Source organism: Falco peregrinus, chromosome 1 (assembly GCF_023634155.1).
Source record: "Falco peregrinus isolate bFalPer1 chromosome 1, bFalPer1.pri, whole genome shotgun sequence".
In the NCBI taxonomy this organism is placed as follows: Eukaryota; Metazoa; Chordata; class Aves; order Falconiformes; family Falconidae; genus Falco; species Falco peregrinus.
The window spans coordinates 38,982,010-39,008,781 of record NC_073721.1 but is presented as its reverse complement, the minus strand read 5'-3'; the positions used below and the strand labels follow the sequence as shown (position 1 = coordinate 39,008,781).

General features: G+C 40.1%; 1 protein-coding gene across 7 annotated transcripts in view; it reads left to right on the top strand.

Moving 5' to 3' along the window:
- ZSWIM8 (zinc finger SWIM-type containing 8) overlaps nt 1-26,772 on the top strand; it is a 63,201-nt gene that overhangs the window by 16,720 nt on the left and 19,709 nt on the right. For 5 of the 7 annotated variants that reach the window (XM_027789897.2, XM_055793799.1, XM_055793797.1 and 2 more), the window contains exons 2-10: nt 8,008-8,161; nt 9,296-9,390; nt 15,212-15,384; nt 17,165-17,272; nt 20,109-20,190; nt 21,482-21,602; nt 21,953-22,154; nt 23,040-23,215; nt 25,591-26,599. In XM_027789897.2, the coding sequence (XP_027645698.2) occupies nt 8,008-8,161; nt 9,296-9,390; nt 15,212-15,384; nt 17,165-17,272; nt 20,109-20,190; nt 21,482-21,602; nt 21,953-22,154; nt 23,040-23,215; nt 25,591-26,599 (2,120 nt within the window). The other 2 variants (XM_055793800.1, XM_055793801.1) reach the window with 2 other exon arrangements.

Here is a 26,772-nt window from a genome sequence, read left to right as displayed (position 1 = left end):
TGTCTTCTCAACTGTTTTGTACATAAAAATGTCATTCTGTGGCTTAGGGCTGATGTAGGCCTCCCCTCAATTCTTCTTTTTGCTTTCAATGTGGTCTTATATATGTCTGGTTTTGCTACCCTGTGACATTATTTTCAGTGTAATTTCACTGCTGCAAAATGGTTATGGGATCCAGATAGAGTTGTGTAACTCTAGCTGAGGAAATAAGAGGTATGAAAAAGTCTTGTAAACACAGATCCCATTAGAGTTTTTAATACTGTTAGTAAGCTTATGAGGGTAGTAGCAGTGGAGGAGGAGGAAGAAAACAGCAAATGAGAAGCAGACCTGCTCTTAAAAACAAAAGATACTTAGTTGATAACTTTCCTTCCTGAGAGTTCTGCACTATTGACAGGCAGTAAGAAGGGTAATGTGCAAATTTAACAAGTGAATTACATAGGTAGAAAACCACAACTGAGTAACCCTGATAGTTGTTTGCTTTATCCTGTGAGCAAATGCATGTGCTAGTGATTCAAACTGAATTTTGATTTCTTCTCTGGAGCATTTTGCTTGTTTGTTGATCATTTAGTTCTCTCTAGGGCTATGTTTTCAGTTAGAAAAAAAAAAAAAGTGTGTGTGTGTGTGTGTATTTTCATTCTTGCACAGTGACAATACCATCCTGCCATACAACCCTAGTGGAGAAAGCTGTATTTTTAGAGTTTTTCCTGTGGCTAACTTTGCCTGAAATACCTGATGATTGCATTACAGTGCCCTGTCCTTGCTAGCTTTCTAGATCTGTACTTGCTAGCCTGTTATAAGAACGTTTTAAAAATATAAAAACATTGAGAGAAAACCAAAGGAGCTCTCAAGTCAGAATGCTCCCCCCAGTCATCTTTTCTGAGCAAGCCTGATGAACCATCAATCAGCGGCAGTGTTTGTAGCATCCTTTCTCCATTGCTTGATCCCTATTTTTGTCTTATTTAACCTTCTTGGTCTGTCACAGTGTGTGAAAAACTCACACAGACGAATTCCACCAAAGGCTACTGTTCTGCATTTGTTGTTGGAGCTGGCTTTGTGAAGGCTTAGGTGTTTTGCAGGGAATTGGTTTGCAGCGGGTAGTATCGGAGAAACAAACAGCTGAAACCTTATTCTGACTTGGTACAGCAGGTGTTCTGGTGTAAAGGACTTGTTTATTTTCTTAAGATTGGCACTGCCTGAATACTTGAGGAACCAGGAACAGGTATCTTCAGACTGGTTTCCTTAGTCTGTAAAAGGAAAATAAACTACTTTTTAGCAGTATTGTGGTTTGCTTGATTTTTACAAGGAATGTTGTGGATTTTTTTCTTTCACTATAAATTAGCATGGAATTACTAATCTGAAGCAGAGGAATGCTAACTGAGGACAGCTGGGAGTCAGTATTTGAATATTGCACTATGTCTTCAGCTTTTCAGATGCTTCATTCTGCACGTAGTCAAGCTAGACCAGGACTGGGTATGGATGCAGGTCCTTGTGTCTGTTCAGCTGTCAGGGTCTGACGTTGCAGGGTCCTGGTTCAGTCTTGGGGTCCTCACCCCTGGGCTTGCCAGTTTGGTTTCTTCTCTTGAATTGTGTTTGGGGCAAAAAAATTCATTCTTGGTGCCTGTTCAGTATTTGGCATGTCTGCTGGGCTGCCGCAAAAGCACCCATTAGCTCTAATTGTGCTGAAGCAATTTGTGATGTGTGTGCTATGAACACAACTTAGACCAGCTACCGTGATTCAAGGGAAATGCGTTACTAATTGTAAGAAACAGAATACAGTCCTGAAAGAAGGCATCTTGAGTGAGATTTTTCTTCATTACCTAATGTGCTTTATTAGATAGTCAACTCTCGGCTTGTCTATCTCATCTTTCTTCTGCTGCATGGTGTAGCTTCATAGTTGCTCCAGCTGTTCATCTGTGAGCTGTTACAACAGAATTTTCTCATGCTGTTCAGTTTAGTTTGAACTCTTTTATCCCAAATATTCTCTCCCCTCACTCTGACCCATTTTGGCACGGGTGTTTAAAGGTGAATGCTTCTTCTGTTGTTTCAAGTGCTTGTATGTTATCTCTCTGTACATTTAAATCTGTTGCCTATTTCAGTTGGGGTGTTCATGGTAAGTATTTAGTTTCCTTCTGGAGCTTGGTGGTTGTGGTTCAGTACTTCATGTGTTCCAACTAAAGTCTTCATATGTTCCAAGTCTTAAGGCACAGACTAGAGCAGTTGCAATATTTCTTCTACTCAAATGGAGAACTTTTCCTTTACATCTCTGAAAACACAGCTATCGTTTTTGTGACTGCACTATGAAGCTTAGATTTTGTTGTGCTTAGTCTGATTTGCTCCTCAGAGTGTAATCCCAAGACTATTAGAGGATGCTCTTCATATTCCACCATTTCTATGTATTATGTACTTGTGCATTGTAGGTGTGCTGAGTTTTTTAATAATGTTGCCTGAAGTTTGGGAGGTTGTATGGGACAGGTATTAGCTACCCATCTCACAAGTCTGTGCTTGGAAGCCACAAAGGAGCAAATGGGCAGAAATGTACCCTTACTGCTTACATAGGCTGCAAGTATATCAGGTCAACACTTCTGACGAGATTCCCTTTCTGATCACTTCATAGGGCTGGGACCTACCTGGGCAAAATGTTAATGTGACAGAAAAATGACTGGTGGTGGGGTGTCTGTGACCCATTGAATCAGTTCTGCCCTTAACTGAACGCCTTGTGGACAGAGCTTTGGAAGAGAAATGCTTTTGAAGGAAAATATCTTATTTTCAAACTTTTGCAACATGCTTCTGTTACATACCATGTGTCTTCTCCTCAGTTCAGAGGTGAATTTTGTTTATTTTTAAAAACACATGTAATGTTTTTTATAGGATGTTGATTATGTGGTAAAATAAGCAATGGCCTAAATACCTTGGATCTAATTTATGTGAAATGAAAAGTAAATTTGTAATTAAAAAGCTCATGTTTCATTTTGCAATGTTCACCTTGGGGAACTTTTTTTAAAGTTACAATCAGAGTATTTGTCTCTGAGTATTACAGAGTTGAAGACAAAGGTGAAGTTTTCTGATGTTTCTTGCAGAGTTTGAGACTTGAAGGAATATATTCCTTTGGCCTGTACTTCTTAAAGACATCAACTCTGAGAATAAATTTCTAGGAAGGAAAAAAGAACAAGAGAATAAAGTAAAACCAACACCAGAATTTTAGACATAAATGTAAAAAAAATAGAAAACAGCAAGAAACCAAATAATTTTGAAGAGTTTTTATTTAGCTATGTTACGGTTAAATGTAATGCTTGCTCTGCTTGCCTGTATCTGAGAATTCTTAGCACTTTTTGGTTTTCAAGGGTATCAGAGAGAGAATATATCACTGACCTAAGAGACACTTTACTGATAGGCACTCAACAAAATAAAATGAGCAGAAATGCTTAAAGTGCATTCTACAGTAACAGAATTCTCTTTCTACATGGCAAATCCTTTAAAAAGCAATGTAATAGTTAACCATTTTAAAAACAATGTTAGTAGAACAGGTTTTATAACACCCCCACGTACCTCCTTCACTGGTCAAGATTGCACTCTGATTATTTCCTGTTAGTTTTTCTTCTCACTTTAGCTTTTGATACCAGAAGTGCTTCACTTAATTTTCTTCATCTCCTTATTCAGAGTACAGTCGTATTACTTTGTTCTGCTCTGTTACGTTTTGGACTGAAGCCAGCGGGAAAGGTGAGGGGAAATGTGAGATGGGGGCCAGGGGATGGCTATAAAATCAAAGCTATAGACATGTCTCTAAAAAGATAATGAAGCCTAACGTGCCGTTTTTCTTAAGGTATATATAATAAAAGCAATGCATCCTGTCTTTGCACTGTGCCTTGTCTGTTGCTGTGAGATTTGTTCACTTGCATTTGTATTTATTCAATTACATAGTTTCTTTTTAGGATGTGTGTCAAATGAAAGTAACCTAATGGAAATAATGTAATTAGATAACAAATACATTCATTGCTTGGTCCAGTTGGTTTTCCTTTCAGATCCATTTAATAACTCTTTGGTATTCTCATGGCCCCTGTTTTGTGGATTATTCAAGCAGATTTGTCTATCATAGAAACTCATTTATTGTACTGAAGGAGTAATAGCTCAGTTGGAACATGACCTGTTTTTATGACTAATTGTTGACTGCAGCTTGTTACAACCTACCCTGTATTAGGAAAGCTTAAGCAATGTGGCTACTGTGTCAGTAAGCCCTGCTGGGACAGAAGTTGTTTCCACTGATGAAAATGCATGTTTGTGTGCATAGCTTGTGTTGGATGTTTTGGGGTTAAGGGTTGGGGTTTGGTGGTTTTTTTTGTTGTTGTTCCAGCAGAAATAATTATGTCTATGCCAGAGTTTTAGCTGTTACAAAATGGCTATAAAAATCAAACCTGTAATTTACATAAAACAGTACCAAAAGGGTAGGATAGTCCCCATCAAAGCTGCGTGTTTCACATGGCAGTAAACAGATCGAGATGTGATTTGTTCAAAATGGTTTGGATATGCTTGATCCTGCTTCTCACGTAGGAGGTATAGATGAGATGGCCCCTCAAAATCCCTTCCTGACCTGGGTTTTGCTAGGCGTTTAACCTGTAAGTGAGAATGGTTTGAGGTTGCTTATGCTTTGCCTGTGACTTTATTCTTCCAAGACTTGAAATTATTCCTTTGTTCTGCCTGGGTCATCATGTCTGCTTCCCAAGAGGAAGCACTGATTTTTTGCTAGTTTTGCTCCACAATTTAAAATGATCTTCTGCCTTGGATAGATTTGTCTTCCAGATTTGTCAGTTTTGTATTACATCTTTGATTTCACTACTGTATTGTTTTTTATATTAAATTTGCAATCTTCCTTGCTGTCCTTAACTTTTCTTTCTGAGCAGAAGCTGTGATGCTTTCTCCTTTCCTTTATTAGCAATTTTTTTTTTCTTGCCCAAATTTATTATAGGACCGGAGAGTACCTTTTATCTGTTTTATTGATAATACCTTTTGTTACATCTAGGTAAGAATCCACCAACCCTGGATTTGTGTACCTAGAGATAAACATTGAGAATGGTTCTCTCTTTGTTTAAGACTCAAAGGAGAGTATTCAGAGTCGATTTTAAGCACGCAACTCAGGCTGTCCTGCTGACTGTACAGGAGGCCTAAGGGGAAAAGACCCTCTGATGATCCCTAAGTGTCTTACCTTGGCTACATAGGGCACTAGCCCTTGGAAACTTAGGGCAGCTTAACTTCGTAATTTTGGTGTTTGTTTTGTGTGCCAAGTTAGCTACTGTGAATTCACTTGCCCTCAAAGTATCATTGAAAAATTATTTTCTACTTTTCAGTTATTTTCTACTATTTCTTTTCCATGTCTCTTTTTCCTTGTAGAAAATTCAGTGTTTTAGAAAGATGCATGGTTTTATAGATAAGGTCATTGCTTTTTAGATTATTTTTTCCCCCACCAGGTTTTACTGCTTTCACCTGATTCTGAAAAAGTCTGGGCCATGTGCTGTGCCCGTCCGACTGTGGGTTATGACACACCAGATAATTGGCCACCTGTCTTCTGATTACTGCTAACACAGTACAGCTGCTGAATCAGTTAATAAGTTCAACACCAAGTCAGCCTGTTACCTTAGTTCGCTGTGTAAAACCATTGAAATCGAGCTGGCCGACTTGTGCTGGAGCAGGTGAGGAGAGCTCATGTTGTCTTCCCAGTTTGAAGAAATGCTTTCTCAGGAGAGGTAATTTCAGTAACACTTGTCAAAGTATTTTTCTTGAGCTAGTTTAGTTTAGCATGAGCGAGAACAGCCACATTATGTAATAGAGAGGTTGAGGGGCGATTGCAATGATCGTACTACTGCTCCTAGTACCAGTACTACTCTACTAGTACCACTGAGACCTAGTAACTGTGTGTGTGTCCTAGTCCGTTGCAACAGTAAAGTAAAATATTTTTTAAGAGTAAGGTGTACTGATAAAATAATAAACAGAATGCATTTGCTTTTGTTGCTTTTGTCTGTCTTTAGCATTTCTAATTTAATCTTCTAAACCCAGCATCAAATCCTTGTAAAAAGGAATACCATGTAGGCTGCAGGCTCGCAGCTCTTCGAAGAATGTGCAGGTGTTTCACCTGGTAGTGAAGTCTTTTTTGAGTCTTGTACCTTGTAGAAGCTGTTTAGGTTTTATCTCTTTTCTAGTGTTGTGTAATGAAAGACTTGGATGAAGTGCCTCTATACAGAAAGTGCAGTTAAAACCACAAGAAATACCTCTGCTTTCATTGCTCAGAGGAATTTCAAGCGCTGAAGTGTCTCAGTTTGGACTTTCTGTGGTATCTCCTACTACTGTACTAGCAGCAATGATATTTAGGTTGGCTATGTTGCACTAATTAAAAACAGTATTTTGTTTTGTGTTGTGACGAATTAAAAACAGTAAATTTTTTTAGTGACTTGATAAAAGCTGTACACCTGTTCTGGTTGTCAGAAGTGGAAATCTGATGACTTTTCTGCCAAAATCTTGTTTATTTGCTAGCTGTAGAGAAAGGGACGCTCTACTTTTCTGTCGTTTTTCATTTTACAATCTGCTACTTTCACATTTGTGCATGGGATTATAGCACTGTAAAACAGAGGCTCTGTCTATAACATAGAGTGAAAGTCACTGGTGATGGAGAAACAATCCTGACGGTAAAAGACTGACTCTATTTGGGAGATGGGTGTGCTGCCTAATGAATCTAATTTCACTGCAATCAAAAAATCACAAATGTGGATGTTTGAGAACTATTTCCCTTCCATATTTATGTAATCCTTCCACTTTGACAGGTCTGCTTGGTACTGGGGGAGTTGTTGGCTGCTTTGCTGTGTGCGTGTGCTTTCAAAGCCCTCTCCTTCCCTGTCTGTTTCCCAGCTGTTCCGACTGGAGGTTGTCTCTAGGCAGAGGGTGAGAAAGCGCTTACTGACATCAGGGCTTAAGTTTTCCTTTGATATGTTGCCTGGAGGCTGGTGGGGAGGGAAAGCTGAGGGCCAGATTGGTTTACATTCTGGCTTCCAGTGGTGTTTTAGAAGCTGGTTAGGGAGGTGAAGAAACATAACATTGAATATCTGAAACTGAACCAATTAGGCTCTTGGCACCAGGGTTTGGAAGACAGAGGAACCAAGGCTGCTGTGGCGATGGATCAGGAAGTGATCTCAGTGAAGCACCGAGGTGCTTGCAGATAAGGCAAGTCTGGCATTTTGTATGGAGTGTAATCCAGCTCAGAGTGAAGCAGAAACATAAGACTCCCATAGCCCGATTATAAGAAATCTTCAGCTGCCCTTAAAAATGTAAAAAGTGAAGTTAGTTTGGTAGAAAGGCAGTGGTTAAATGTATTTGCATAAAGCTCTTGGTGCCTTCAGCTAAGACCCTCATGAGCTCAGTGTAGTTAGCACTGGACAAACGTGTGAATTCACAGCTGCTTCTGTAAAGAACTAGAAATATAAAGACAGGTATCATATGAAGGGTGGTGGCGAAGGAAATAAAACAAATACTAATTGAAATTAAAATCTTGCAAACGGTTGAATACTGAATGTTAACAAAAAAGTTGATACTAAGGTTACTGGATAACCTTTCCATTGCCATCTTGTGCATATAGACTGCAATAGTTCTCTGCGCAATCACCTGGTGTTCACAGGATGTTGCTGCCATATTCTAACAGAAATGTATGAAAAATACTTGGTTACCTTAAGTTTTGGTAAAAGGCTTCAGTTTTGTCAGGAGACAAAGTTGAAGTCACTGATGTCTGCTTGGCTAACGTAGCTTTCCTGACAAACTTTTTTGGGAATGTGTACCCATGCCCTTAGGGGGCTGAAAACGAACGTGAAGTTGGCAGGCAGTCCTTCAGAAAATTTCTGTGCTACTTTTTGTCTATCTGAATTGGTCCTTGAGCTTGGTGAGAGAAGTGGAAGAACTCCCTGCTCCCGTCTCTTTAGCCTCTCATGAGTTTTATTCTTTGAATGGCTAAGTGCATTTTGCTTCTTGTCTCGTTAGATGGGTTGGTGATCCCATTGGTGGAACTGTCTGCAAAACAGGTTGCATTTCACATTCCATTCGAGGTGGTGGAGAAGGTTTATCCTCCAGTGCCCGAGCAACTGCAGCTTCGAATCGCTTTCTGGAGTTTCCCAGAAAATGAGGAAGATATCAGGTAACGAATACTATTTCATTGATACTTCAGGAAAAGTTCTGTTCACTGCGAGAGAATTGTTGCCCATTTGATATCCGTTATATTTGCTGCTTCTGCTGTTCTCATGTGTGTTTTGTAATATGTGGATGGATTACTGTGTGATATGCTATGATACGGGGTTTTATTTCAGGGTGAGCTGCCCTGCACGCATCCCAGGAAAAGCATGTACACATGCAAGTTTTATGTGTAAATGACAGCAGAATAAATGCACCCTTTAGTTTGCCTGATAGTAACTATTCTGTAGAGTTTTGTCCTTACGTTATTCTTAAGCGGTCTTTCCAGTTTAAATCTATTGCTTGAGTCAAGAGCTTTAACTGGGCTCAGAAATTTCTGGGGAGGACTGGCTTAGGGTGCTGTGCAAGCCTTTTGTTGGTGCAAGTGGGAGAATCGGAATTTGCTGAGTACATCAGTGATCAGAGTGGATACAGTCAGGGATGACTATATTTCTTATGTTTCCACATAAATTGTGTGAGTACATAGTCAAAAACTCGGTGCTTTTAGATCTTTTACCCATGTGTTTATGCTGAAGCTTTTATACTACAGGAGGCCTACCCATGTAAATGCGCATTCAGAATTTTTTTGCAAAGTAGTGATATTACACTCCTTTTAGAAAGAATCATCCTGAAAGTTCTCAGATGCATTCATTTAATGATCTGGTGTAGATGGTGCTGGTGTGATTTGTAAGATCACCTGTGGGGAATCAGAGCAAGCCAGCTGGTTGTACGTGTTCATTACTCTGATGAGCACAGATGTGAAAAAATGGCATGTGAGCCTGCATGTAAATCTTCTGGAAGTACAAGGATTTTTTACTGTGGCATGCTAACGTTGGACCTTAAATTGATTTATACTGTATATAAAACCTTAATTTTAGGGTATGTATGAATTTGTATTTCGGAGCCTTAGTTTGGAATTCCTAGAAGAGCCAGTGGCAATACACAAACCCAGTTAGGAAGAGACTAATGATTTTTATGGCTGAATTGTGATGCAGAAGTGGCGGAAAAGAGCTGGAAATGTCAACAAAGAATTTAAGAAGATAATACTGTGAAGTTTCTAAAAAACTGATTGATCTTGATATGTTATGTGTATCTCTTACAGATTGTACTCGTGTTTGGCGAATGGCAGTGCAGATGAGTTCCAGCGAGGGGAACAACTGTTCCGGGTGCGGGCTGTCAAAGACCCTCTCCAGATAGGTAAGGACATTGCAGCTCCACGTATGTAGATATTTCAGATTCCCAAACCCATATCTGCAATGGGACAGCAGTGCTATGACTATGTCTCAAAACAAGCTTTTCTGTCATCCTAGACTAAGCTCCCTGCCCCATATGTTCTTTGTGATGTGGTGAGCTAAATACTGTGTTTATTTCAGCCTCCATCAGCTCAGCTGTGAAACTGAGTGAAAAGCCAGAAATGTTTTGAAAATTAGACCTTTAATCTGACTCAGCATTTTGGAAAAAAAACGTAAATGCCTTTGCCTCCGTAATGCTTAAATTCCACATTGATAAAGAGAACTTGGTTTTTTAGTCATATGATCAAATTAATGCCTTGCCTAAAGTGCATGTATGGCAGAGAGAAAGTTTGCAAGGTTTAATTATTCTTACAACAAAAGGATTGCTTTAATAATACAACTAAAAATACTACTTGTAGTATTTTGGCAAAGCAAATCCCTGTTTTAAAACAGTGGGTTTTATTGCTTCTCCTCACTTCTCGTGTTCTTTTTATGTTTTATGGCTGTAGAAACTAATCTTAAAGAATTGGACTCTGGATTTTTCATTAAAGCCTTTTGAAGTAAAGAAAAACATTGAGCTGGCTTTTCCAGTGTCAGCTGTTAGGAAGGCATTATGTGAAGTAAAGACACTGGTATGTCAAGGTGGGCCATGTCAATCTAACGCAGACGTATTGGGTTTTTCTGCAAGTGTAAGCTTCAGAAATAGAATACTAATTGGCTTGTGGGAACTGAGCCTGGTTGTAATAAGAAAAATGATAATATCAAAAGCAGTGTAATGTTAAGGAGGAAAGTTCCTCTGTTTTCCTGTGATGAGGAATGGAGACTTCTATGGACCTGTTTATTTGCTAGCACCAGTAATACTTAACTCTCAGTGATCAGTGGAATGAATGAAGTTAGGTGAAGAACCCTCAAGAAAGAATGAAAGTGACTTGTACTGTAAAAGTTTGGGGAGAATGAAAGGAGGAGATAGTCATTGAGATAGCAGATTGCAGAAGACTGATGAACTGCTATCTGAATATGGGGTAAAGCATCTGAAAGGATTTTACCTAGTCTGTTGTCTACTGTAGTAACAGTAGCAGGAATTCTTGGGAATGGAAGTGAAGTACTTGCTCATACTTTAGGTATGTTGAGTTGTCAGTGAGACCAGAGAGTAATTTTGGAACATCAACGAAATTGAGCTAAATAGGATTAAACTGACTTTTGAGTGCATTTGTAAGCTCCTGATATCAGGACTGAAATGCTGAGAGACGCCTCTAAGGCATCTGCTGAACTTCAGGAAGGCAAATGTTTGAGAGAGGCAAAATGAGCTAAAATGTAACTGGCTGAAATTCCGTAATTCCTGGGACTTTCACTATGTAAAAGGGCAGAGTATTTAGTATACAGTGGTAGGACTGTGCTCAAAACTTGTTTCGATAGTCAATTATAAGGCAAGGAGGTGTAAAGCAGTGTAACTGAGCAAAGGCTAGAAATAGCGCAAACCCTGTGACTGGGGGAGGAATAGGGAAAAAGAGGAGGTGGGAAATGATACAGGGGAGAGGAACTTCTGAAGTACACATATGGCAACTCTGCTTCTTGGCAAAGGATTATGTGCGTGGAAAGGGAAGTAACTCTGTTTAAACAGTAACGTTGTTTCCTCCTTAGTAGAGGAACTTTATCCAATGGAGGGATTTTAACTCAGCCCCCCCCCCCCCCCCGGCTATGAGTTGCAGCCCCAAAACTAGGCAGTACAGGTGGGGTGGATATAATTTCAGTTGTCTGCTCCAAATGATTTTAAGGCTTGTGGTTGCATTTTTGACTTTCATATACTGACAAATGGGAAAAAACCCACAGGAAACGAAGCAGCCCTTGAGAGGGGCTTTGATTTGGAGGGGGGTTGGCCAGTGCTTTGTGATATTGTGATCAATAGGACAAAGCTTGAAATGTGTTGTGTGCTCTTTTTGTCCCATTTGCCTTTGCAGTATAAGATATGTTTTTGATTTAAACATAAATGAGTAATCTTAATCATCTTGCCCACATGCAAATCCATATCCATAATTTCTGAACAATAGCACCTCTTCATCACATTCCAAAACCCCACTTTTTTATGGCGTTCTACTGTATATACACAAAGAATTGGCTTTTACAGACCTTCTCCTGCGCATTCCCTTTGTAGCAGTCATATACCGGGCTCCTTGCAATGAAGACATTATTGCTGTTCTCAAATAGGTGTGTTGTAGTTGCTGATTTCAGGCACTGACTTTCTATCAATCTCTTAATTTCTTTTTAACAATTGAGGGAGCCAGTAGCAGGTTCATTCTGGGTTCTAACTTTGTATCTCCTTGAGTAGTGTCTCGAGGTCTCTGTTTTTTAGAGATTCTCCTATCTTGGTTTTAAACAAACATGTCCACAATTGCCTTGCGTAGTTGCCTGTCTAAAAGCTTTTGTTCAGCTTTCATTTTCCTATTTCTGTTAGTCCTGAGAAAGTAAGAGAGAAAGTTCTTAAATTCTGTGCAGAGGTGTGTTTGCTGTAATTGTTATAGGGGCATCAGAACTACCAAATGTCAATGAAGAAACCCTGGAACCTGTATTGCAAGAAGTATACTTAGCAGGGTGTTGTTAACTCATAGGTCACCTAATAAGCAACTGGAATGAAAAGATTTGAGTACCTTGGGGTATTTCAAATTTGTGCATTTCTACCTGAAATCATGAGGACTAATAGGACCTCAGAAAAATTAATAAACAGAACTGGAATTTCACAATAAGTGAGTTTCATGATAAAGTAAATATTAAATGCAAAAGACATTGATGTAGCTAGCCTAAAATTCTGAAAACCAGTGGGGAGCATACATTTCTTTTGAATACTTTTCCTGAAAGATTAAGTTTCAGGGGTAGAGCAGTGAGAAGGATAAGGTATGGACTGAAAAAGAAGTCATCTCTGTTTTGTAGGTCCTAGTCTAAGCAGCAGTTAATTATTTCCAGCTTTTATGTTTGATCAAACCATGTGTCTTAATTGAGTATCAGAGAGGACAGTGTGCTGCTCTCCCTTCCTCACTACATGATAAAACCTGCTTCATGGGTTGCAGCAGATCACTCCTGGTGCTCTCTGTGCATAGCTAGTGTGTTTTACAGTGCAGGTACCTGACACATTCTCTGAAGTGTCGGTGCTGGATGCTTGACATATTCTGTGCCTGAGTAGTAAATCTGGTGCTCATAAGAAGTCTAAGATGCGCTTTCTGTGTAGAAAGCCTAAATGCATTCACAGAAGCACCAAGCTTGCTCTGTGCCCACAGTGCATTTAAGAAAAATGGGAGCCAGAGAGGTGAGACTCCTAGCAGAGTGATTCCTCTGGCTGCAGCTCATTCTCGAGGTCTCCTGGGGATGGAGCTTGCTAAGAATAGGGTATAGATTTTGTTTTTTTCTGGTGGGCTACATCCAGTTGCAGAACGAATGCTGCTGGTACATGCAGACATGTTCTTGTAATGTATTGTTATGCATGGAGTAGATAAGCCATTATTAGGCAGTGGGAGCAGGGGATGGGTGGAACAGAAGAACATTCTTGTGGTCTCCATGAGGTGGCCAGGTTGCTCACATATGTGGTAGATGTGATTCTTCACATTTAAGCAGGAGGGTAGGAGCTGTGGTCTGCAGGAAAAGGCAATAGTTGCACTTTGGCTGTAAACAAGTACAATATGATGACCATTTCTTTAAATGGTAGCTTTGGGCTAAAGCATTCTGGAATTGTGCCCCTCATAGTCACCTTTTCAGTCCTTACAGTCTCAGGCTTGTAAGCTGTGCAGCGAACTGAATTGTGGCGGTTTTGCTGGTAAAAGTAACCATTGATTTAATCCAGACTTTTTTCCTGGTATGGTTTCCTGTGCCGTCCCACAAACCGTTGTTCAGTGCAGCAAGGCTGGTGGTGCAGAAGAACTGGGCAGAGCTGCTTGAATTAGCGGTGTCAGTGGCAGACATGTTAAGCTACAGTTTGAGTTGGAGCTTATGATGTGTCTGAAGCTTATATGATATGATGCTGAAGCCCTTACATTTTCTTTGTCACTTTTTATAACTGTTCTTCCCTCTTAGCATTTAATCAGTTATCTGTCTTTATTATACAAATAAAAAATCCATGGTTAGAGCCTGGTAAAAACGTGTAGCTGTGACCCATTCTTCTCTTAACACATTTTGAATACTTCTTTTTCTCAGTGAAACAGAATTGCTACAGTTTCAATTTCTGAAATGCTTAATTTGCTTTTGTGAAAATTAGGGCATTTTGGCATTAGCCTGAGATGCTTCTAGTATGACAGAAGGACTAGCTGAACTGTTTGGGTTATATTATCCAAGTGTGGAACATAAATTAGAACTGTAGCTAGTAATAAGCAGTGCAGTAATTTTGTGTGAATGCCGCCTTTTGTTTTGGTTCTGTTCCAATTGTTAAAATGGCTGAAGAATTTAGGTGGTATTATGTGTACTAATCAAATTAATCACCCACATCAGGAAGAGGATTTGAATTCTGGTGAACGGGAGAAATGAAAAGGTTAAGCAAGGTAAGAGCAAGTTTGTATTGGCACGGGGATTATATTTTGAGGAAGAAATAGCGCACATTGTTTCAGATGGGATTTAGTCGGTCACATGCACTCCTGAATGCCATCATTATTATAATCTCACAATATCATAATAAAAACTTAGTAGCTTGGATTTATAATGTACTTCCCTGTGCTGACGATGAAGAAACTATTTCAGTCACCTGTCCCAAGCCATATTTTTTCTCTTAAGGTAGATTGTTGAATTGAATTTTGGTTATGGCTTTGATACCCTTGGTGCTTTCTGTGCTTCATTAAAACTGAATTTCAGATCAGCAGAAAGGTTCTGAGGCTGACAGTCAGTGCTGTAGAGGATGATCAACTGGTGACAGGGACCTTCAAGACAAGTAGAAGATTCATGCTCCTGATGTTTTTTTCCTGCTTGTAACACATGTGCCTGTGGATAACCGTTATCTGTAGAAGAAAGTGCATTATAGGTACAACTGGTATGCGTTGTACGTGAGTTTACATGAAAACAAGCCTCAATAAAGTTCTTTATCAGCCTGCCTGAAATGAGATTTGTGATTTGTTTCATCACAGATTAATGTGGCTGGATTCATTCAAGTGTGATTGCTGAGATTTCCCTTTTCCCTTGACTTTAGTCTAAGCAAGAGTTTTGTGGGTTTTTTTTTTTTGCTTTTGGAGTACAAGGTTTATAAAAATGGGATATTTGCAGAATTGCAAGGAAGTATATAATTTTTGAGAAATGGATAGCTTCTGAAGCCACAAAGTGAAACTAAGTGTTCAGGTGTAAGTGTAAAGTTTCCCTGTAAAATTGTGAAAGGTTAGTGACTTGAAAATAATTCTGAAGAAGTCACCTAGCCTGTTCTGCACAGTTGCCAGAGTTAATTAACATAGAAATCATGCCTGAAATATGTATAGTCTAGCTTTGACCCTGTGATCAGAAACCCACGCTTTTCAGTCATGGCTTTATCCAGTTCTTTTCTTCATTAAATATTAATAGAAATAAACATACAGGTAAATGAATGTATTGAAAGCTGCAAGTTTTGAACCTCTTATAGCACATTATGTCTTTCTGCTAATATTCTGCTGTAGCTGATGGGGAAAACACAAATGTGGGAGACTCTGGATCCATGTCCATTCCTGTGTGGATGTTGTTGCTAGACATGTTGTTTCAGTGTTTAAATGGCACGTACCTAGAGTTCTGTGCTAACTGAATCTGTCTCCCAAGCACTGGAAGGGTAACTTTGGACTTTTGAATTTTAACAGGCTTCCATCTGAGTGCCACTGTGGTACCCCCACAGATGGTGCCACCCAAAGGTGCGTACAACGTGGCGGTGATGTTTGACCGATGCAGGATCACCTCGTGCAGCTGTACCTGTGGCGCTGGGGCCAAGTGGTGTGCTCACGTCGTGGCGCTCTGCCTCTTCCGGATACACAACGTAGGCCTTTAAATACAGTTCTGCTCTCCCCTAGGCATCTTCTCTGAGTCTCTCCTTATTACAGTTTTATGCAACACACACTCTTTTTAGGGAAATTGTTCTTGGCACTCCTTTTGGTTACAGATTGTGCAAATGTGCGCTCACAGTTGCAGTCTGCAGAGTGAATTGTCTGAGGCTCTAAACTGCAGCATGTCCTTTGATAATGTGCAAATTGCTAAGGGTAGATACAGAGTCCTTTTTGGCTCCTTCCTGTTTCTCATTTACATGCTAAATTGCTCATTCTTTCTTCAGTTCTGCAAGGAGTGAAGGGCCACCAATAGTTAGTCTTTTATTAAAAGTCTTTGTAAATATGGGATTTGAAAGCTCTTTCTTTAGGTTGTTTGATCAGAGTGCAGAAGGAAAGTAATTTTGATCACTCCTGGCCTTTATGCTCACTAGTTCATTTTAACACGTACTGAGGCAGGTAAGTGTCATTTTGACCTGTAGATATCAAGCAGTCAGTTAAGGTTATGGTTTTATTTGACTGCTTCTATTCTGTGTGGCCTTGTGGAGAGTGAAAAATAGGTCTTTCTTGTTCCAACCAACTCCAGGTGAAAATGCGTAGAATCAACATGAAATACACAAGTTGGGGGTTCAGTCTGGCATACAGATTCATTTCCATTCAGTCTTTGGGAAGCTGAGAAATACATCTTAGGGAAGGATTAAGCTTAGGTGATTGAAAGGAACAGAAGATTTTTCTTCTGTCACAGAACATTTTATAGATAACATGCTTATGATCAACTCCAGATTCTCAAATAAGTGCTAATAACCTGCTGAAGCTTGTTAATATTTCTCAATGGACAATTTTAATAGGCTTAAATTGATACTCGTGAAATCATCGGAATATTGGTGTACTTTCTGTACTTAGGACTGGAGAGTTGGCAAAAAAATGGGTTCTGCTTTGAATTATTAGTCCTCATTTTAAAAGGTGACTGCAGAGAGTGAGGATAAGAGGGAAATTTTCATTTATATTATTTGCACTCAGGAAGTTTGGACCCTCTGTAAGATAAATATAATTCTTTTCCCTCCAATCCTTTCTTCTACCTGAAAAACACTAGTGAAAGGATTTTTTATGTTTGTATGTACTGATTGCTGACACTAGCAAGTTACAAGCCAAGGTATATTTCTCTATGTAGACAATTCAGTATCAGAAGCATCTTTCTTATCAAACTGCTCTTGCCTGTTGCCAGGTTAAAGTTTAGGTAGGTGCCATTTGGGCATTTTTTTGTTCTGTAGAGTGAAAAAGGTTAAGGAACTAGTGGTGTGTTTTATTATAGTCTAAGTTGTTCTGAGATACAGAAAGAGACTGATTTTAAGATTGAAGAAAAAAACCTCTAATGAGATAAATGAGGTGGTTGTGATTCTGTGAAACAGCCCCCCACAGAGCTGGTTGGTTTGCCAGAAGCTTAAAGAATAATGTCCTATTTTAGAGGTTTGTTTGTAAAATCCCTGCCAGTATTTGTGCAATTGCTAGCAACAACAGAACTTAAGCACATCTGTTAAAACAGTTTCCTTGAAAAGAAACTCTTAAATTAAAACAGTTTTTATAAAGCCTAGACAGCTTATTTGCATGTTATCTGCAACACACCACATAATTACAGGAAAAAATATTGTCCATCAAGACCAAGCATGATATGCATCAGCATAGCTAACTGTTTGTGACACTTCATCCGTTCAGTGGACACAGCTTCATTAAGTCTGACCTGTTAATGGTGGTTTATATCTCCTTTTCTTTCTTCAGGCGTCCGCGGTATGCTTACGAGCACCTGTTTCTGAGTCCTTGTCTCGGCTACAAAGAGACCAGTTGCAAAAATTTGCTCAGTACCTAATCAGTGAACTTCCACAACAGGTAAATGGGGACAATTGATAGGACTGACTTTTTGTTAAACCCAGTTATCTTTATTCTGGGTCAATTTATATGATGTCTTTTGTTGCAAGATAACCAGTTATGCTATTCATTTGTGAGCTCTGGGAAGGCTTTCAATTACTGCCCTTTCAGGTTTGCCATTCTATTATTTGAGAATTGTCTACTGCCAAGTAAAAGATTAGAAGTGTCTGAAAAGGAGAGAGTGGTGGCTATTCATATTAGCATAAATATGTGCTTAGCTTGTGGAAGATCAAGCACAATAAAATAAATGCATGGTGGTGAAAAACTTAGGTCAGCACAAATCGGGTTGCTTCTTTTTTGTGTGCTTCGTTAGTGAAGTGGAGAAGACTACCCAGGGGATATGTTGTGTATGCCTTAGGTGGGCGCTTTCTAATGCACCCCACTGGTGACCTTTTGACTGCCCCCGCTGTAGCTTCTTGGTAATTCCTAAGAATCATTTGTATTAAGGAAAGTAATAGACATGAAATTTTGATAGTCAAAGGTAAAATCTGCTCTCTCGTTCCTTAAATATCTATGTTGTTCAAGGTCAGGTCATTTGTATCCTTTGCCCAAAATGCTTGCACAAAATACACAAGGATAGCTAAGTGATTGTGAAATGTCTGCTTTAAAAATATAAGGGCTTGACAACTTTTTCATGCTGGTTCGACCAGAGGAGGTTGAGAAAAAACTGACCTGCATGGGTATCTGTCACATTTCAGTAGCATAATGTCTTAAGTAGGAGTTAGATTGTTGTCAGCATGTACCTAAAATTTAATTTATGGTGCTGTGCTTGGGACACTAAGATATTCTGTTGCTAAAATGTACTCTGAATTTCCTACAGAAATAGTAATCCTCTTACGAGAGGCAATAAAGGAATCATATAATACAAATGTGATATTAAAATACGACTTTTTTGTTGCTAAGAGTTCAGCACCAGTAGTGTGTACTTCTTGCAGCATTATGTAACAGGCACAGCTTTTCTTCTCTCCTTAAGGACTCGGAGCTTTATGTCACATAGTCTGGGGCTTAAAAAAGGAGGGTTTTGAAAGCATGTTTCCTCAATAGCATGTGAGTTATTTACTTTCAAATATTCCATGTCTGTTCCTTTTTACTGGGTTTATTTTGCTTTTGGTCATGTGTACCAGCCGTGCACCCAGGAACATCTGGATTATTTAATTATTGCTATCTTACCAGATAACTTGATGGATGCTGCCCAACAGAAAAGTTTGGGCACTATTGGCAGATGCCTCTTAACCTGTGTTGTGTAATTCCCTTGAAAAAGGCAAGGCATGCCCCATACTCTTTTCAACAATCTCATTCCCGGTCTTCAAGATTTCTGGGTGGAGATAGATACTCCGATACCTTGGGACCCCATATTTTGACTACATGATGTAGAATTAGAGTAGGCTGTACACGTGATTCTGTTTGATCTTTGTTTTCAGCTTGTGAATGACATCATGATACAGTAATGTAATGCTGAATGACTTTCAAGTGTAAAGGGATGGTGGTCTGTAGGAATGCAGCTAGATAAGGAAGTGTTTTTCAAAATCTCTGTAGAAAGTGTTTTCCATATCTATAAAAATGTCAGTGATTCTGAGCAGCTGGAATTTATTACCCAGTTCTTCTCCCAAGAGCTGTTTCCCTCCGTGAAGCCAGTACTCCTATTCCAATTAAATATTAATATCTTGGCAAAAATGCCTGAAGGAGATTCACTGCAGGTCCCTGATGTTTCAACCTTAAGGTGTGACATTGCCTAGACATGTAACTTTTCTGCTTTGTGGTAACTTATAATTAGTGGGAAAAAGTACAGGACTAGCTTAATGTTGACTTTGTTCCTTCAGGTGGCTGAAATGCAAAATACCCTTCTGAAGCACTGTTATTTTTCCATCTGTATGAGATGGATCTGTATTATTTGAAAATATAGGTGTACTGAATGTGTGAATGTGCCTTGCTTTACAGTAAATGTGATCTTTAACCTCCGTTGTTGTGTGGAGAGAGGTGGGGGGATATCGGATGTTCTGTTGCACGTTAAGTCCTAACTATATGCCTGACCTGTTGTAGGTGTGCATGCTAAAGGCTAAATGGAACTACGGTTTCAGCTCAGACTTAGTTTGGGGAAAAAATGCTTTCTACTGTGCGTTTTTCTTTCAGAAAGAGCATATTAAGGGTATATCTACTTAGGATTTTGCAGTCAGGTCTGAGCCTTCTCTGCTTATGCTCTGACATGTCCAGAAGCTATGATTAGTTTAGTGCTGAAATTGCATTAGTTTACTATTAAGTCTGAGCTAATATTTAGATGGTCCTTTTGCTAACAGAGTGGTAGATAAGCTAAAGTCTGCCCTGAAAGTTGTGTAATGCAACTTATAGTTTGATCCTCTGTTCCCATTAGTTTGGGTTTTAGAGAAATTATTTAGGAAGGAGAAATAAAGAACATTCAAAGTGCAGGATAATGCTCACCTTGACTGCAGTCACTTCCATATCTCTCAAAATCAGCTACAGTATCACTCTCTGTGGGCTCCTACTCCTCAAGAAATAAGAAAGGAGATGATAACCTATGATGCTTTTGTTTACTTCTTAGGGTGTGGATGTAGGAAGTAAGCCTTACGTATAGGTTTGCTTTGAGAAAGGAGAGGAGAAAGTGTAACAGCTGTTTTGCTATCGTATAATCTTTAGCACCCTCTGTTGTCCTTTCTGAAAACATGACTCTGTGTGTTTCATACACCTGAAATTACCAGAAGCATGAAAATCCAAGCAGAACTTTGGATGGGTAAATCAGGATAAGACACGTGCATATTGAAAGTTTGCTTCATGTTTTCAGATTCTCCCAACAGCTCAGCGCTTGCTGGATGAACTGTTATCTTCTCAGTCTACTGCCATCAATACAGTGTGTGGAGCCCCAGGTAACCTTGAGATATATATGATTTCAGTAATCTGTGTCACAGATAGGAAGTGGGTATATTTCCGTTGCTTTGCATTTCTGAACTGGTCTGTTACCATGTAGCTTGGATTGCGGGTGGAGGTCAAGGAAAAGGGCTAAGTACAGGCACTTGCATCTGTATATATGGCACAGCAACAGGCAGTTGTTGGTGTAATGGATGCCTTGGAGTGCACGCAGATGAGCGAGACATCAGGCAATGCATCTTTCTAACAAAAGATTTTTCTTTTATATTAATTTTTTATATTAATTATAGACTCCTGGAAATGTTGATTGGAGGGGACCTTTCTAATTTGGAACAAGGCTGTTTGCAACACTAGATTGGGTTAGCTGTGCCTGGGCTTGCTTAGCCAAGTCTTGGTTACCAGAGATGCTACAGAGTATTCCTGTTTTAGTGCTGTGTTATCCTTTTGGTCAAGATATATTTTTTTTTCCTAATGTCTAGTACCAAATACCCTTATTTATCGTCTGCTACTACCAAGAAGAGTTCATCTACATTGTGTTTGTGATTCCAAGTAGTTATAGGCTGTTAATGATCACCCATCACCCTCTCCTTTTTAGATTAAATTAGCCCATCTTCCTTAATCTCACTTCATAAGTCATGTGCTCCGTGCCCCCAGCTATCTTGATGCCTCTCCCCTATATCCTCTCTAGTTTCTCAGTATTGTTCCTGGCCTGGGGGACCCAAAACTGGATACAGTATTCCAGGTGTAACTTTACCAGTACCAGGTAGAGGGGGATGACTTAAGTTCCTTACATCTGCTAGCTGTGCTTTTCTTGATGTAGCACAGTTTGCAGGTTGTTTTTTGTGTTTTGTTTTGTGTTTTCAGCGAAAGTTTGCCATTGGTTTGTGTTCAGCTTGGCATCCACCATAATCACCAAACCCTATCAGCTACTCAGCCATTTGGTTTTCAGTCTGTACTGATGCATGGGATTTTCTGTCCCAGGTACAAAAGCGTACATTTTTCCTCAATGAACGTCGTGAGGTTTCTGTTGCCACAGTCGTTGAATTACTCCTGTCCCACTGGTTGTAGTGCTACCATTCAGCATGCCAGCCATGTCTCCCAGTTTAGTGTTGTCTGTGGTTAAGGTAATGTTATGACAGCATTTTAAGATGGTTCTGAATAGTGAGTTCTGTAATGGGTGAAATAAACTGGGTAACTGCCTGTGTACTCCCTATAATCTCTGTGGTTGGGCACACAGAGGAAAATACCTTTGAAGCCTGCAGACTGTATATGTGTTGTTCTTTTGTCAAGATCCCACTGCTGGACCCTCTGCATCAGATCAAAGCACCTGGTACTTAGATGAATCTACTCTGAGTGACAACATAAAGAAAACCCTTCATAAATTCTGTGGACCTTCTCCTGTTGTTTTCAGGTAAACTGTTTCCCATTGAAGGGAAAATGTGATGTGGCATGTAATCTGCAAGCTCACTGTACAGCCTGCACCCTTACGTGATGCCATGGACTGAAGGATGCTTCATTTCGTGGTCACTCCGTATTTTTGCATATCTTGTCCAATGTTATTTCAGTACAGCACACTGTATGTGCACAATGCCTTGCTTGTGTGGTGTTCTCAGTCTCATTATGCATTCTCTCTTTTAGGTTCTGCATGTCTATCCTATTTAAGGTGTGAATGTACTTCTGGATGTAGAATATATTCAGGATTTTGTGTGGCTGTACTTGATTTAATTTGTTCTCATTCTTGCTCTTCTGTTTTATCTACAGTGATGTGAATTCAATGTATCTCTCTTCCACGGAGCCACCAGCTGCTGCTGAGTGGGCCTGTCTCCTGCGTCCCCTGCGAGGAAGAGAGCCTGAAGGAATCTGGAACCTGCTTTCCATTGTGCGGGAGATGTTTAAGAGGCGGGATAGCAATGCAGCTCCTTTGCTGGAGATTCTGACTGACCAGTGTCTCAACTATGAGCAGGTATTCAAATGTTTGCTCGGTGGGAGGGGGTGGAATTCTGGGGAACCAGGATGAGCCAGTGACTGGTGCCGTATGCCTGTACAATCCATGGTTGAATAGTTATTATTTTTCTTAACAGTCTGTATGCTTTATGGACATGTGCTTCTCCACACTAAAAAGGTGTTACAGATTGCTCTTGTCCTGACTTAGTGATGTCCTGTTAACACTCTATCCCCAAAATACCTTGATCCTTTTAACATGAATATATGGAGTCTGGTCTCTTTTGTTCAGCATGTTTGATTTAATTTCTGTCTAGTCAAGGTGATTTATTTTAATGGGTTTGTTTCTAAACAAAGTACGTCATGTATGAGCTGTCATTTTGATAAAACTGAAGAAATATGTTGGGTGGTAGAATCTCAAATTCTTTTGTTATTTTTGTAGAAGATCTCTTTTGATGGGTTTAAGTAATACTTTTTAAATTTTTTTAAAATAATATTGGGAAAGAGGTTTCCTTTTACAGTTCAGGACACTGATCTCACACTGAAAAATAAATTGCGGTGTAAGTTTCCTTATTACTCTATCACATACCTCAGCTTTGAGCAGGGGAAAGCAAATGCTTCATTTGTCACGTTTGTTCACTTTTTCCCCGCTAAGTGTGAAGGCCTTTAGTAAAAGAAGCTCCTGAGAGTGTTTTGTTCTGTGGGCATGTGCCTTCTAACCAAATACATTTTGAGAGGTCCTTAGTTCTCACAAATCATACTGCTTTAATGCTTGTCGTTATTTTGGAATGAAATGAAAACATGGTCCTAGCTGCAGATCCCATTTCCTTGTCGTTACAAGGTTAAATGAGAGCAAGGGATGAGATGCTGGCCACAACACAGCTCCACTGAACATTTTCTTCTGCAGATAACCGGCTGGTGGTACAGCGTGCGAACATCTGCATCACACAGCAGTGCTAGTGGGCATACGGGACGCAGCAACGGCCAGTCAGAAGTAGCTGCTCATGCTTGTGCAAGTATGTGTGATGAGATGGTGGTTCTTTGGAGGCTGGCTGTCCTTGACCCAACTATTAGTCCACAGAGGTGAGCAACAGAATTAGATCCAGTCTCTCTTTTATTTCTGTGATATTCAAGCACACTCAAGAATTTCTTCCTGTGCTTTCTTGCGTTTGTATCATTACCTCATTACCTGTTCAAGAGCGCTAGAATTACTTTAAACTTTAATTGCTATGGCTGCTCACTTTTAGCAGCATCATGTAAGGTGAATAATTTGTTTTCTGAGAGCTCACTTTTACATACAAGTTTAATTCTGCATTTCAGTTTCCCAGTGGAGAACATTTCTTTGAATGATAACACCAGCTACCAATACATTTTGATGTTTTCTAAATTTAACTGTTCAGCAGTTTAATGGATTTCTGTTTAGCCCCATCATTCACTGTTGTCTATTCCAAGATGAACCATTTTTTGCTTTCTCTGCTCTTAGGGAGTTTATTCTCTGCAATGTATTGGTAAATAGTGTCACTGGTATCTGATTTTCAGTCAGTGTTTTCAATTGTCTGAGGAAAAATTGTGTGGCTTCTACAGGTTTCTAAACCATATTGTGCCTTGGAAAATCACTGCCATCTCTGTTTAGCAATGGTTGAACCGTGGTGGAGGTACTGAGGGCTTATGTTGAGATAGTTGACATTTAATAATTTTTTTTGTACATCTGGTCTACAAAGTGGTGTGTAAAATGTACTGAATTAGTTTAATATGCTATAAATGCTCAGAAAATGTTTTTCAGAACAAATGAAAACAGGGTGGTATTTTCAATACAATTGCACGTTAACGGGATTTGCTTTCTGTGAATTGTTATGTAACATTCATAAAATGCCCTATCTATGTAAAGTACATCAGGGACACTAAAATGGATGCAGTTTTTGTCTTGTGCAGTTTACAGTATGAAGTAGCTAAATATAGGAGATGAAGATAAATCAAAAACTGTAGGAAACTGGGAGTGAGGCTTAAAATAAACACAAACATCAATCAGATCACATAGAAAAGCCATAAAAGATTTTGGTTTTTAATAAAGTATGAAGTTGTGCGGTGTGTATTCACATTTATTTGGCACAGTTCAAATTTGCTCAGATCTACTTGAGCTCATGCATAATTGAAACACTCCTGCTTGATTACCTATTCTGTTGGTGTTTGAATAGTCACCACGAAGAATCCTCTTCTACCCGTCCTTGCTGTTCTTTTGAGTGAGAAGGAGACTTGCTATCTCATTCCTAATTCATTGCATTCATCCTTATGTTACCTTTCCTGAGTAGTTCCCTCTTCTTTTTTGTTCTGAAAATCCTCCTTGATTAAGCCCTACCGGTCTGCTCCCTTGTTAATTCATTGCTTCCATGGACAGATAGAAGCAGTCCATTTTGTTTAGTCCCTTTTGTCCTAATACCCTTTACACCTAAACTGGGTCACCCCATTTTGATCTGACTTTTTGGGTTTTTTTTTTTTTTGCTTTTGATGGGAAATCTGAGAGGATTGAAGTGTTGAGCTTGTACCCCAGATCTCTGAAATCAGTGGCAGTAACAAGATGGCAGTTGATTGAGACACTGGTGCAATTTCTAGAAATGTTTTTTCCTCTTCTTGAATTAGGGCACCCAAATGTGTAATCCATTGAGACTGTCTTGCTCCTATGCTTAGGCTCTGTGTGAGATCTGGAGCTGGGAAACGCAGAAATACTTTGTTCTAACCATGGTAATGTGGGGCACGGGAGTAACTGCTGTGTAATTTAAGTCTATGTAATCCTACCAGCTTGCTGCTTCATCAGAGTTATTTAAACATCAATTATTTTTGTCTTGCTTGTTCTGTGCCTATGGCTTGCAACAGTTTAGTCTCTCGAGGACAGCCTGCTAAAGCCTAAATTAAATTGTTGGGCTCTAGGTAGGTGTGTCAGGGTAAAGAGGTAAGTGCCTGGAAGGCAAATTAGGTGGTCCTCTCTGGCATTGTGCTCCCCTGGGTACGTTGTTTAGATTGTACTTTGAACGTCTTGACTGGAGTTGTTCACAGGGTGGTTTCACAGCTGCTGCAAACTGTTTTATGAATGTTTCCAAGAGCAGTTCCCCATGGTACTCGCTGGTCTCAGAGTGCTGAGGCTCCCATCACTAATAGCTCACTTGGGGCAGAGAAGCAAACGGGGCAGACGCTATTTAATTTTAAACCTCTCAGTTTGTATCGTGCTTTCATGTTGGTATCTTCACATTTTGTTTCTGTATCATGGACCTGTCTAGGACTTGGTTGTTAATATACACCTCTTTTCTTTTTTTTCAGCCTGTCTTCTTACTAATGCTGTCTATATTTAATTGATCAGAAGATGTTTCTGACCAAAAGGAGAGGAGGTGCTCTGTGGGTTAAGAGGTAGTTGCGGCTTCATTTTGTGTCCGCTTTCTAACCTGGCCTCTTGCTTCTTCTCTTAGGCGCAGGGACCTTTGCTCACAGCTCAGACAGTGGCAGCTGAAAGTCATAGATAATGTTAAGAGGGGTCAGCACAAGAAATCACTTGAGAAGCTCTTCCAGGGTTTCAAGCCAGCTGTGGAAGCCTGTTACTTCAACTGGGAGGAAGCTTATCCCATTCCTGGGATCACATATAGCAGCACTGACAAGAAGAACTCGTTCTGTTGGGTAAAGGCCATCCAGCAGAGGAGCTGCCGGTTGCAGTGTGCAGAAACTGCCTGTGAGTCTGGGAGAACCCATGGACAGGAGCCTGGGGGACCATGTCTGCAGCCTGGGGACAGGTTGCGTCCCTCTCCCCAGGAGCCAGCAGTCCGTCCAAAGGAACTTACTGGAAAGCGGAAAGTTGTCTCTGAAACACCACAGAGGGTTCTGAGACGACTTTCAGCAGAAGGTGATAAAGCTGTGTATAAGACTGCAGTGGGTAAAGCAAAGTTGCCAGTGAGCAAAGGCTTGACCAGTAAACATAGTGGGAAACGTCGCATGAGCAGTGAAGACAGCTCTCTGGAGCCGGACTTGGCAGAGATGAGCCTGGATGACAGCAGCTTGGCTCTGGGGGCAGAAGCCAGCAACACGTTCAGTTTTACAGAAAGCCCGCTGAGCAGGAGCTACAGGGATGCCTTTGAGGAGGATGGTGGGGTGTACTTCTCTGAGGGACCTGAGCCCAGTGTCAGGAGCAGTTCGATGGCCAAGAAATCGCCCAAGGATCCTGTGGGGGAGATGGGTAGCGGTGATGATGACCTGCCTTCTGCAGATGAGAACAGTGGTGGTGTGAGCCTGAAACCAGAAGAAGTGGGAGAGAACGGTGCAGCAGGAGGAGGGGATGACGGAGAAGAGGAAGACGATTACCAGGTATACTATTTGAACCCACAAGAGGTAGCCAAGGAAGATGATGACAAAGCTGAAGGGGGAAATGAAGAGGAACAAGATATATTTGCTGGTATAAAGCCTCTGGAGCAGGAGAACCGGATGGAGGTGAGCTGAATCTAGTTCAGAACACTGTTTTGCAGTTTTATGTATTGCGTACAGCACTGTCTCGCCACCCTTCTAGCTGTCACACTTAACCTAGTATGTTGTTAAATCAAGTGCTTAATTATAATGTCGTCATAACCCATTGTATCATAAGGATCTACAGTTTTAATGCAGTG